Source organism: Leptosomus discolor, chromosome 8, assembly GCF_034619465.1.
Source record: "Leptosomus discolor isolate bLepDis1 chromosome 8, bLepDis1.hap2, whole genome shotgun sequence".
In the NCBI taxonomy this organism is placed as follows: domain Eukaryota; kingdom Metazoa; phylum Chordata; class Aves; order Leptosomiformes; family Leptosomidae; genus Leptosomus; species Leptosomus discolor.
The window spans coordinates 60,708,359-60,720,886 of record NC_141398.1 but is presented as its reverse complement, the minus strand read 5'-3'; the positions used below and the strand labels follow the sequence as shown (position 1 = coordinate 60,720,886).

At 69.2% G+C, this 12,528-nt stretch overlaps 2 protein-coding genes across 2 annotated transcripts in view; both read right to left on the bottom strand.

The window, feature by feature from the left end:
- DEF8 (differentially expressed in FDCP 8 homolog) overlaps nt 1–4,949 on the bottom strand; it is a 6,807-nt gene extending 1,858 nt beyond the window's left edge. The window contains exons 1-10 of the mRNA XM_086468844.1: nt 4,850–4,949; nt 4,640–4,722; nt 4,342–4,491; nt 4,115–4,256; nt 3,847–4,011; nt 2,800–2,927; nt 1,873–1,986; nt 433–513; nt 173–313; nt 8–55 (exon numbers count right to left, since the gene is read on the bottom strand). Coding sequence (XP_086324970.1) covers nt 8–55; nt 173–313; nt 433–513; nt 1,873–1,986; nt 2,800–2,927; nt 3,847–4,011; nt 4,115–4,256; nt 4,342–4,491; nt 4,640–4,722; nt 4,850–4,949 — 1,152 coding nt within the window. The remainder of the gene's footprint in view (nt 1–7; nt 56–172; nt 314–432; nt 514–1,872; nt 1,987–2,799; nt 2,928–3,846; nt 4,012–4,114; nt 4,257–4,341; nt 4,492–4,639; nt 4,723–4,849) is intronic.
- Nucleotides 4,950–6,806: 1,857 nt separating this feature from the next.
- On the bottom strand, nt 6,807–11,597 carry TUBB3 (tubulin beta 3 class III). Its single transcript, XM_086468843.1, has 6 exons — nt 10,657–11,597; nt 9,636–9,902; nt 9,461–9,524; nt 9,026–9,134; nt 8,174–8,284; nt 6,807–7,882 (listed from the first exon to the last, which is right to left on the bottom strand). Exons 1-6 carry the CDS (start codon nt 11,595–11,597, stop codon nt 6,807–6,809), a joined length of 2,568 nt encoding a protein of 855 aa, XP_086324969.1.
- Nucleotides 11,598–12,528: the final 931 nt, after the last annotated feature.

Genomic DNA, 12,528 nt, shown 5'->3' with positions numbered 1-12,528 from the left:
TGAGCACGTCGCCCTCCTTGCAGAGCTCGCACACGAAGCCCTTCGCCTGGCAGCGCTGCGGGGAAGGGGGGGCGGCAGGGAAGACACGGCGTCCCCGATGGCGCCCCAACGGGCACCCCGGGAGGGTGACAGCCACCCCCCCACCCCCCGGGAACCGAGTGGCGGCCGTCACCTCGCAGTCCAGCTTGATGTGCTTGGCGAAGAGGGTGTGGATCTCGGTGAGGGAGCAGCTGAGGCGCCCGGCCTCGATGTCGATGAGGTCCTGCAGCGAGTACATCTCGTCGTTCTCCACAAAGTGCTGCCGGTCCTGCAGCTGCGGGCGGGCGCCACGTCACCCGTACCGCCGGCACCGGTACTGCCGGTAGCGCCGGGGTCAGGGTTGGGGTCGGTTCGGCCGTGGCCGGGCCCGGGCGCGCCCGCGCGGGGCCTGACCTGCAGCAGCAGCCGCGCCTCCATGGCCTCCTTGCAGGTGATGAAGTAGGGCTTCATGAGGAGGATGTCCTGGCGCAGCTTCTGCGGGGGGTGGGGTGGGATCGGGGACAGGGATGGGGATGGGATCGGGGGACAGGGATGGGATGGGATTGGGGGAAGGGTTACAGGGGTGAGAATGGGACAGGGATGGGGATGGGATTGAGGACAGGGATGGGGATGGGATGGGATTGGACACGAGTGGGATGGGATTGGGGAAGGGTTACAGGGGTGAGAATGGGACAGGAATGGGATGGGAATGGGGACAGGGATGGGGATGGGATTGGGGAAGGGTTACGGGGTGAGAATGGGACAGGAATGGGATGGGAATGGGGTGGGATCGGGGACAGGGATGGGGTGGGATGGGATTGGGGACAGGGATGGGGATGGGAATGAACAGGAATGGGGATGGGATTGGGGGAAGGGTTACAGGGGTGAGAATGGGGCAGGGATGGGGATGGGATTGGGGACAGGGATGGGGATGGGATGGGATTGGACACGAGTGGGATGGATTGGGGAAGGGTTACAGGGGTGAGAATGGGACAGGAATGGGATGGGAATGGGGTGGGATTGGGGACAGGGATGGGGTGGGATGGGATTGGGGACAGGGATGGGGATGAACAGGAATGGGGATGGGATTGGGGGAAGGGTTACAGGGGTGAGAATGGGACAAGGATGGGGATGGGATTGGGGACAGGGATGGGGATGGGATTGGACAAGAGTGGGATGGGATTGGGGAAGGGTTACAGGGGTGAGAATGGGACAGGAATGGGATGGGAATGGGGACAGGATGGGATTGGACAAGAATGGGATGGGATTGGGGAAGGGTTACAGGGGCGAGAATGGGACAGGAATGGGAATGGGAAGGGAATGGGGACAAGGATGGGGATGAGATGGAATTGGACAAGAATGGGATGGGATTGGACAGGGATGCAGATGGGATTGGGTGAGAATGGGACAGGAATGGAATGGGAATGGACAGGAATGGGGATGGGATGAGAATGGGACAGGAATGGGGATGAGGTGGGATTGGACATGAATGGGATGGGAATGGGATGGGATTTGGGACAGGATGAGAATGGGGAAGGGTATAGGGGTGAGAATGAGACAGGAATGGGGACAGATGGGATGAGAATGAGGACAGGAATGGAATTGGACAGGAACGGGATGGGAATGGGGACGGAGATGGGACGGAGTGAGGAGGGGACGGGGCAGGAATGGGGAAGGGGACAGGGACAGGTGAGGAACGGGATGGGATGAAGGCAGGGAGAGGGGTGGTGGCAGGGGCAGGGATGACAGGTACAGCGCGGGAACGGGGCCGGGGTCAGGACGGAGACGGGGTCAGGCCGGGTCACGTTCAGCCCCGGTGCTGCCGGGGTCGTGTCCCCCCCCGCCCCCGCTCACCCGGATCTCCACCAGCTCCTCCACGTAGTTGAAGAGCAGGGGGTTGATCTCCCGCAGCTTCAGCACGGGCCGCGACACCATCAGCGCCAGGTACCGCATGCTGCAGCGCGACACCTGCCCGCCCGCCCCCGCCGTCACCCACCGGCACCGCCGCCCGGGGACCCCAGCGCCGGGGACGCAGCCCCGGGGACACGGGCACCCCCCGCCCGAGTGCCTGCTACCCCAGGCGTGCAGCCCCCAGGGACCCCTGCCCAGGGAGGTGGGCCCTCAGGTGACCTCCAACTGGGGACACAGCCCCAGGGACCCCCATGAACAGGCACACAGCCCCCTAAGTGACCTCCAACCAGGGCCACAACCCCCAGGGACCCCCATGAACAGGCACACAGCCCCCTAAGTGACCTCCAACCAGGGACACAGCCCCCAGGGACCCCCATGAACAGGCACACAGCCCCCTAAGTGACCTCCAACCAGGGACACAGCCCCCAGGGACCCCCATGAACAGGCACACAGCCCCCTAAGTGACCTCCAACCATGGCCACAGCCCCCTAAGTGACCTCCAACGAGGGCCACGGCCCCCAGGGACCCCCATAATAGGCCCACAGCCCCCTAAGTGACCTCTAATCATGGCCACAGCCCCCAGGGACGCCCATGACAAGGGCCACAACCCCCTAAGTGACCTCTAACCATGGCCACAGCCCCCAGGGACCTGCATAAACAGGCCCACAACCCCCCCACGTGACTTCCAACCGGGGCCATGGCCCCCAAGGGACCCCCATGACCACAGCCACAGCCCCCTAAGTGACGTCTAATCATGGCCACGGCCCCCCAAGTGACCTCCAACCGGGGACACAGCCCCCAGGGACCCCCATGACCAAGGCCACAGTCCCCCCCCCCCAGGGACCCCGGGCGCCCCCACGCCAGCGGCACCTTGCGGGGCTCGAAGTCCCAGTTGTGGATGGCGCGGGCGGGCACGACGGCCAGGTCGTTCCAGTGGCAGCTGCTGCAGTAGTAGAGGCCGGTGTAGTCGCACTGCCGGGCCTCGCTGGGCACCCCCCCTGCGGTGGCACACGCGCCGGCACCGGCGTTGGCACACGCGCCGGCACCGCGCCGCGCCCCGCTCGCCCCACGCCGGGCGCCCCCCCTGCCAGGGGACAGCGGGGGGGCCCCGACGGCGCCTTCCCGCCCGCTGTGGAACCCTCCAGCCCACGCAGCCCCCAAAGAAGCCCAGCCCCAGACACCCCCCCACCCCACAGCACCCCAGCCCCAGGCAGCCCTGGCCCCCAGCCCCACAGAGCCCCCAGTTTCCCAGCCCCACAGAGCCCACAGCCCCCCCCCCAGCTCCAGGCAGACCCCAAAGGAGCTCAGCCCCACACACCCTCCACCCCACAGCACCCCAGCCCCACAGAGCCCCAACCCCAATATTCCCCAGCTCCACTGAGCCCCCACCTCCCCCCAGCCCCACATATTCCCCAGCCTCACAGAGCCCCCCAGGGAGCCCAGCCCCACAGAGCCCCCAGCTCCCCCCAGCCCCACGCAGACCCCAGCTCCCCCCAGCCCCATGCAGCTCCAAGCTTCCCCCAGCCCCACGCAGCCCCAGCTCCCCCCAGCCCCACGCAGCCCCCAGCTCCCCCCAGCCCCACATGTTCCCCAGCCTCACAGAGCCCCCAGCTCCCCCCAGCCCCACGCAGCCCCAGCCCCACACAGCCCCATACAGCTCCAAGCTCCCCCCAGCCCCACACAGCCCCTAGCTCCTTCCAGCTCCTCCCAGCCCCACGCAGCCCCTAGCTCCCCCCAGCCCCACGTAGTTCCCAGCTCCCCCCAGCCCCATGCAGCCCCCAGCCCCATGCAGCCCCCAGCCCCATGCAGCCCCCAGCCCCATGCAGCCCCCAGCTCCCCCCAGCTCCCCCCAGCCCCACGCAGCCCCCAGCAGTCCCCAGCCCCACGCAGCCCCCCTCCAGCCCCACGCAGCCTCACGGAGGGAGACGGGGGCACGGCACTCGGCGCAGCGGTAGTCCTGGCTGTCCAGCCCGCTCTCGGGGCAGATGCTGAGCTGGTACTCGGCCTGATGGCTGACCTTGGCCCGCACGCAGGCCTTGCTCACCAGCGGCAGGCACTTGCTGTGGCACCGGTAGTAGCAGCCTGGGCAGGAGGAGGGGACACGCACACACACGGGTGGCCATCAGCGCGGGGACGGGGATGTGGGGTGGCTGGGGGGGCGGGGGGGGGAGTGTCCCGGCCCCACCTGTGCAGGTGTACCAGGTCTGGATGAGGCCCCAGATGATGGTGCTGCACTTGTCGCACGTCTGCTTCACGCTCTTGCTCTTCTCCTTGTAGAAGCGATGCTCCAGCACCACCCGGATGTTGGGCTCGTCCTCGCCGGGATCCTGCGGAGCGTCACCGTGACCCCCAACACCCCCGATGTGGAGGAGACACCACCCCCACCCCCCCCCGCCCCGGTCCCAGCCCCACCTTGAGCTCCTGCAGCTTGAGGCGGAGGTGGATGAGCCTCACCACCGCGTCCTTCTGCCGCTCCGAGTGCTCCGGCAGCGCCAGGATGGCCCGCTTGCACTCCTCGATGGCCTGGCGCAGCTGCGGCACGTCCGACGCCAGGATCAGACCCTGCGGCGGCGGGAGGAGGAGGAGGAGGAAGAAGAAGAAGAAGAAGAGGAGGAAGAAGAAGAGGAAGAGGAAGGGGGGCTGTCAGCCCCAAAATCCCCCCCCCCCCCCCAACACCCCACCACCCCCCAGCCCCACTGTCCCCACTCACCACGGGGCGGGAGAAGTGGTCCTCAGCCAGACCCAGGTCCAGGCCACCTTCGGGGTCCCCCGGGGGGGGATCCGGCCGTCGGGCTGCACCGGGGGGGGGGGGGGGGGGTGAGAGCCATGGGCGGGGGGCTCTGGGCCCGCCTGCCTCCCCCCCCCCGGTGTGTAGGGGGAAAGGGGGTGGTTGGGGGGGGGGGGGTGTGTCAGCACCCACCTGGGGCGGGGGCGTCGGGGCGCTCCTGCTGCTCGGGGGTCTTGTTGAAGGGGTTGAGGTGGGCCTGGCGGAAGCGGGCCAGCCGCTCGTCGTACGCCATCGCCGCCCGCCCTGCCGGGACCCCGCCCGCCGCCTCAGCCGCCGGTACCGGCACCGGCCTCCCGTGGGCAAACCCCTCCCTCCGCCTCCCGTCCCACCCCCCCAACCCCGCCCAACCCCCCCCCCCCCCCGGCACACGCTCAGCCCGGCAACCGTACGGCGCCCCTCTCCGGTGCAGACCCCCCCCGCTCCGCCACCGCACGGCCCCGGTGCAGCCCCCGCCCCCGGTGCAGCCCCCGCCGCACGTTGTTCCCCATCGCGGCGGGGGGGGGGTCCCGCATCCCCGACACCCCCCACCCCCCCTCCCCGGCGCTTGCACGGGCCTGGATGGCAGCGCCCCCCCCCCCCCCCCCAGCGGAGCCCCCGGTACCGGTTCGCCCGCCAGGGGGCAGCGCCCCCCGCCCCCGCCGCGTTCACCGCAGCCCCGCCCCCTCCGCTGCGTCACCGCCCAGCCCCGCCCCGCCGGGACCCGCCCCGCCCCGCCGCGCTGTCGCCCCCTGCCGGCCGGCGGATCGCACCGCACCGCGCTCGGGCGGGGCTGCGGCGTCCCGACCCACGGCTCTGCCCCGTGGCCTCAGCCCCAGAGCCCCCAGCCCCATAGCTCCTGGTCCCCATAGCTCCCGGCCCCATAACCCCCAGTCCCTGTAGCCCCCAGACCCATAGCTCCCGGCCCCATAGCCCCCAGTCCCTATAGCCCCCAGACCCATAGCCCCCAGACCCATAGCCCCCGGTCTCCAGAGCTCCCGGCCCCATTGCCCCCAGACACATAGTCCCCAGTCCCTACAGACCCCAGACCCATGGACTCCGGTCCCTATAGCTCCCTCCCCCACAGCACCGAGACCCATTGCTCCCAGTCCTCATAGCTCCTGGTGCCATAGCACCCAGCCCCCATAGTGCCCAGCCCCATAGCTCTTGGTCTCCATAGTCCCCAGACCCTATAGCCCCCAGCCCCATAGCTCTCAGTCCCTGTAGCCCCCAGCCCCATAGCTCTCAGTCACTATAGTCTCCAGCCCCACAGACAATTGTCCATGTAACCCTCAGCCCCATAGCCCCTATCTCTATAGCACCCTGCCCTCAGAGCCCCCAGCCCCTTTCCTTGCCCCCCCAGGAGGGAGCAGCAGCCCCGGGGACAGCACAGCCTGGGCCCCCCACCCTGGGGTCAGGCCAGCACCCAGGCTGGGGTGTCCCCTGAACCAGGAGTCTCAGGGTGCCCTGAACCCCCCCCTAGATCCAGGCACGTGCCCAGCCCTGGGGGCTGGAGGAGCACTCTGGGGGCTGTGTCCCCACAGTGGTTTGGGGGGGACAAGGGCCAGAGGGAGGGGACAGCCACCCCAAACACACCCTGGAGAAGGGTGACAGTGGGGACAAAGGCACAGGCACCCCCTTGGGCGTTGCAGCCGGGCAAGGTGGCGCCTGCACCGCCAGTCCCGGGGGGCTGAACCTGTGGGGCAGGAGGGTGTGGGGCACAGGGACACGCTGGGGAGCAGGGCTTGGGCATGGCCACTCTGGGCATGTGGGGTCCCCAAGTCCCCCCGTTAATGGGGTTAATGGCCCCCGAGTTGCCCCCAGCAGAGGGCCTGTTCCCCCCCACCCCCCCCAAGAGCTGCAGACGGGTGGTACCTGGACAGCAATAAATTTATTAAGTATTCAAAAAAAATAATAGACACGAACCAGTAAAAAACGAAAAAGGGGGAGGCAGGAGGGGGGGGGCGGGGGGCCGAGCCGGCTCAGGGGGGCACGGGGTCAGGAGACACTGAAGGGACGCACAGGAGGGAGCCCGGCCGGGGCCTGGGGGGTTGCAGCAGCGCGAAGCCGTGGGGGGCTGCGGGCGGCGGCGGTGGGGGGACGGCGTCGGGCATCACTTGGCGCCCTGCGCCTCCGACTCCTCCTCGTCGTCCTCGTACATCTCGCCCTCCTCCTCGGCCGTGGCGTCCTGGTACTGCTGGTACTCGGACACCAGGTCGTTCATGTTGCTCTCGGCCTCGGTGAACTCCATCTCGTCCATCCCCTCGCCCGTGTACCAGTGGAGGAAGGCCTTGCGGCGGAACATGGCGGTGAACTGCTCGGAGATGCGCTTGAAGAGCTCCTGGATGGCCGTGCTGTTGCCGATGAAGGTGGAGGACATCTTGAGCCCCCGGGGAGGGATGTCGCAGACGGCCACCTTGACGTTGTTGGGGATCCACTCCACGAAGTAGGAGCTGTTCTTGCTCTGGATGGCCAACATCTGCTCGTCCACTTCCTTCATGGACATGCGGCCACGGAAGACGGTGGCCACGGTGAGGTAGCGGCCGTGGCGGGGGTCGCAGGCGGCCATCATGTTCTTGGCATCGAACATCTGCTGGGTGAGCTCGGGGACAGTGAGGGCGCGGTACTGCTGGCTGCCGCGGGCCGTCAGCGGGGCGAAGCCCGGCATGAAGAAGTGGAGACGCGGGAAGGGCACCATGTTGACGGCCAACTTGCGGAGGTCGGCGTTGAGTTGGCCGGGGAAGCGGAGGGAGGTGGTGACGCCACTCATGGTGGCCGAGACGAGGTGGTTGAGGTCCCCGTAGGTGGGGGTGGCCAGCTTGAGGGTACGGAAGCAGATGTCGTAGAGGGCTTCGTTATCGATGCAGTAGGTCTCATCCGTGTTCTCCACCAGCTGGTGGATGGAGAGCGTGGCGTTGTAGGGCTCCACCACCGTGTCCGACACCTTGGGGGACGGCACCACGCTGAAAGTGTTCATGATGCGGTCGGGGTATTCCTCCCGCACCTTGCTGATGAGGAGGGTGCCCATGCCGGAGCCGGTGCCGCCGCCCAGCGAGTGGGTCAGCTGGAAGCCCTGCAGGCAGTCGCAGTTCTCGCACTCCTTCCGCACCACGTCCAGCACCGAATCCACCAGCTCGGCCCCCTCCGTGTAGTGCCCCTTGGCCCAGTTGTTACCGGCCCCGCTCTGCCCTGCCAGGGGGAAGGGGGAGGGACAAAAAAAAAAACCAGTGTGACACTCAACAGCCGCCGGCACCCTTGCACCCACGCCAGGGAGGGGACGGGGAGCTGCCGCCGGCGGCATCGGCGAGATCTGAAGCCGGGGCGGGGTGGGAAGGGGAAATGGCAAAGGTTTGGCAGCGTGCCGGCTGCGCCGGGGCCCGCGGCGCGGGTGGGGATGCACCCGCTGAGAGCCCTGGGGACGGAGATGGCCCGGGAGGGGTCTGGGGCTGCGGGTGAGCGTCCCCCTCCCCGGGGACCTACCGAAGATGAAGTTGTCGGGGCGGAAGAGGTGGCCGAAGGCGCCCGAGCGCACGCTGTCCATCGTCCCTGGCTCCAGATCCACCAGGATGGCGCGAGGCACGTACTTGTGAGCTGCGAGAGACCCCGTGCCAGGAGGGGACCTGCCGCTGCCCCCCACCCCACCCCACCCCGGGGGTGCCCACACACACCCTCCGGGGTCCCACGGGGTTGCGTGCCTGTGTTTGTCCCCCAAAACTACGGGGTCCCCACGGGGCTGGGTGCACGTGTCTGTGTGTTCCCAAACTACGGGGTGTCCCCCCCAAATAATGGGGTCCCTAACAGGGCTGGATGCACGTGTGTGTGTGTTGCCTAAGTTATGGGGTCCCCCCCAAAACAATGGGGTCCCCATGGGGTGGGGTGCACACTTTGCTCCACATACGGGGGGGGGGGTGTCCCATGGGGCTGGGTGCACGAATCTGTCCACCCCACGCCCCATCCAGCACTTCGGGGCCCCACGGGGCTGGGTGCACATATTCCCACCCCCCCACCCCCCCCCCCCAGACCACAGGACCCCAAGGGGCTGGGTACATGAGTGTGTGTCCCAAACACCTCAGGGCCATACAGAGCTGGGTACACACGTCCCGTGCGTGTGTGTGTCCCCCCCAAACCACACGACCCCACGGGGTGCATCCACATAGCTGCCCCCCACCCCCCACCCCGGACCCCGCCCCAGCAGCCCCACAACCTGCCTGCACCGGGGAAAACGGCCAGCGGGGGGCAGGGGGGAGGTTCCCCAATCCCACAGGGTGCCCTGCCCGGGGTGGCGGGGGGGGTTGTCGCGGTTTTGGGGGGGGGGGGGGGATCCCCTCTTACAGGAGGCCTCATTGTAGTAGACGCTGATACGCTCCAGCTGCAGGTCCGAGTCGCCCACGTAGTTGCCGCTGGGGTCGATGCCGTGCTCGTCGCTGATCACCTCCCAGAACTGGGGGGGGCAAGGGCATCAGCGGGGGGGGGGGGGGGGGGGGTACACACACATAAACCCCCCCAAACCCCCCTCCCAAGACACCCCCCCCCCAAGATCCCCCCGCGGGTTGAGGCGCCCCCTGGCGGCGGGGCGCGGCGGGCGGGCGCTGTCCGCGGTGCTGAAGGGCGGCGGCTGCGGCGGGACAAAGGACCGGGGGGTGGGGGGGTGGGATGGGGGGTGGGGCGGGTCCCTTTGTCCTCCCGGTGCGGCGGGAGGGTGGGGGGTGGGGGGTGGAGGGGGTGCCTTTGTCCGCCGCCGCAGTTCGGGGCGGTGCCCGCCGTTACCTTGGCTCCGATCTGGTTGCCGCATTGCCCCGCTTGGATATGGACGATCTCCCTCATGGTGCTGCTGCCCGGTTACCGGAGCGCGGCGGTGCGAGGGGCCGCGGGGACCGGGGGGTTGTGGGGAGAGGGGGGGAAGAAAATAAAAAAAAAAAAACCCAACCAGCCACAAACCCACAGCCCCAAAACCCGCGAGGAGGTCAAAGTCGGCGGTACCGGGAGAGCGGGGGGCGGCTCCGCCACCGCCGCGTCTTTTATAGGAGCCGGGAGCCGCACCGGGACGGGCGCTGACGTCACCGCCGGCCCGCGGCCAATCGCAAGGCGCCGCCGCCGCAACGCTGCAACAAACCCTGCGGCACCGGCGCCGCCGCCCCGGACACGCCCCGGACACGCCCACCCCCCCACCCCCACCCACCACACCACCACCCCCGGAGCGGGGACCCCCCTGCACCCGCGGAGGGAGGGGGACACACACACCCCCCCACCCCCCCCAACCCCCCCGCACCTATGTAGGGGGTTCCCGGTGTGCGGCGGGACCCCGGTACCGGCGCGAGGAGGCGGGGGGGGGGGGGGGGGGAAGGCACGGACCACCCAGGAGCATCCCTGGGCGGCGGAGGAGATGGGGACACACACACCCCCCCCAACCCGCGTCCCGTCAAGAGGGGGGGGGGGCAGCAGGGAGAGGACACGGGTGGGGCCGCCCCGGGGGGGTCCCGGGGAGCCCCCCGCGGGGCCGGGGAGGGCGGCGGCGGGCGCGGCCCGAGAACAAAGGAGGCGGCGGCGGCGGCGAGGGGGGCTCTTTGTGCGGGGGGCGGCACCGGCTGCCCCCCCCCCCCCCCCCCCCCCGCAACTACGGCAGGGACCGACCTCCCGCCCGCGGCCGCTCCAGCGACCCGCCGGTCCCTCCCGGTATTTCCCCGCCACCCCCCCCCCGGCCCCGACAACGGCAACCGGGAGCGATTGATCTTTGAATCAACGGTGGGGCTGGGAAGGGCCGACATCGCCCCCCACCCTGCCCCTGCCCCGGGGGGCTGCACGGGGGGGTGCCAGCCACAGCATCACTGCAAAGGGCCTTTATTGGGTACGGCGGGGCCAGATCGGGGGTTGGGGGCGGGGGGAGGACACGGTGCGTCCGTCTGTCCGTCTGTCTGTCCCGTGGCGCGGGCGGCTGTGCCGTTCACCCCCGTCCCGTGTCCTACCAGGAGCACAGCACCACTTCCCGCAGCGTCCGCCGGAGCTCCCGGCTCCGGAAGGCGTAGATGAGGGGGTCAATCACCGAGTTGCAGATGATGAGGATGTGGAAGAGGTTGAAGTAGCTGAAGAAGCAGGTGCAGAAAGGGTTGGTGGGGCAGGTGACGATGAGGATGAGGTGGAAGAAGAAGGGGCCCCAACAGATGAAGAAGATGCCCAGGAGGATGGTGAGCGTGACGGCTCCCTTCAGGCTGCTGCTGCGGTAGACGGTGGGCTGCTTCTGCTGCCGACAGATGCTGCGGAGGTGGTGGCGGGCCAGGGCGAACATGTGGATGTAGAGCACCAGCATGAGGACCAGCATGAAGAGGAAGAAGCTGATGAGGCAGAGGAGGATGGCGTTGTTGTGATAGTAGGTGATGAGGACGGTGCTGGAGACGGTGCTGGCCAGCCAGACGCTGGCCATGGTCACCACGGCCCGCTGCAGCGTCATGATGCTGTGGTAGCGCAGGGCGTAGAAGATGGTGATGTAGCGGTCCACGGCGATGACCCCCAGGAAGGAGAGGGAGGACACGACGGAGCTGCAGATGAGCATGTCGATGACGTTGTCCATGTGGCGGACGACGCTGGCGCGGACCACCAGCACGCCGTGCTCCATCAGCAGCATGAAGAGCGTCTCCGCCAGGTTGCTGATGCTCACCAGCATGTCGGAGATGGCCAGGCAGCAGATGAAGTAGTAGGTGGGCGAGTGCAGGTTCCTGTTCTTCAGGATGGCGGCCACCACCAGCAGGTTCTCCACCAGGCTCACCAGCCCCAGCGTGAGGAAGAGCTCGTTGGGGATGTCGAGCCCCTGGCACCAGGTGCCGCTGGCCCCGGCCGTGGCGTTGCTCTGGTTGCCCTCACTGGCGTTCCAGGGCTCACGCAGCAGGCGCAAGGGGGCCAGCGTCGACATGGCCCCCGCCTCAGCCCCACGGCCCCCCGGCCAGGGGCCGAGCCCCCAGGGCCCCCCGCAGTGTCCGCAGGCCCCTCGAGCCCCCCCGCCAGCGCTCCCGCAGCGAGGCCGAGGGGGACGCAGAGGAATCGGGGACGGGGCGTCACCGCCGCCTGGGGATGCGACGGGGATGCCGCAGCCCCCGCCGGGACCCCCGGTGGGGCGGCCGCCCTCCTCGCCAGCCCTGCCCGGTGTCCCCGCAGCCGCGCACCCGCCGGCCCAGGGCGATGGGGAAGAAAGGGCCCTTTCTCTGCCCCACTTTAAAGCTGGCTGGCGCGGCTCCTCCTCCCGAGGAGGGTGGGCACCCGCATGACGGTGGCACCCCGGCAGTGAGGGGAGATGCTGTGGAGGCCGGGGGTGCCGGACCCCCCGGTACGGCCCTGGGGAGCCCGATCGCTTGGGGTCACCATGCGCCCGGGGGGGTCCACACGCCCCCAGAGGCTCTGGTGCCACAGGGGTCCCCACGCACCTTGGGGTCCCCATGTGCCCTGGTGGGATCCCTGCGCCCTGGGGGACCGTGTGTCTTGGCGGGGGGGGGTCCCCTGCGCTCTGCAGGCCTGCGTGCCCTGGGGTGCCCGCGCGCATCGGGGACCCTCCCCACCGCAGGAGCCGAGCCCTCCCAGTCCCCGTGCGCGGAGCCGGGAGCCCCGTCCCCTTCCCACCGGCCCCCCACGGGCACCCCTGGCCTCGCCTGACTCAGCCGCGGGGAAGGTATTTTGCGGCGGGGGGTGGGCGATGGGTCCGATAGGGATCGTCAAAGGCGCGATTAAACGCGATGCAGCGCCTGTGCCCCGGCGAAACCAGCGCCGGAGGGAGCCCGGGGAGGCTGGGGGACGCGGGACCCATCTGACCGTCATGTGCCTTCGGTCGGTGTTGATGCCTGGAGCCGCTC

Excerpts from the sequence above, each read along its gene's own strand:
- TUBB3 (XM_086468843.1), bottom strand. The coding sequence starts at position 11,597 with ATGTCGACGCTGGCCCCCTTGCGCCTGCTGCGTGAGCCCTGGAACGCC. Across the intron at positions 9,525-9,635 it reads TCCTCGCGGGTTTTGGGGCT|CAGCACCATGAGGGAGATCG; the intron begins GTGGGTTTGTGG and ends GTAACCGGGCAG. Across the intron at positions 7,883-8,173 it reads CCCCGACAACTTCATCTTCG|GGCAGAGCGGGGCCGGTAAC; the intron begins GTAGGTCCCCGG and ends TCCCCCTGGCAG.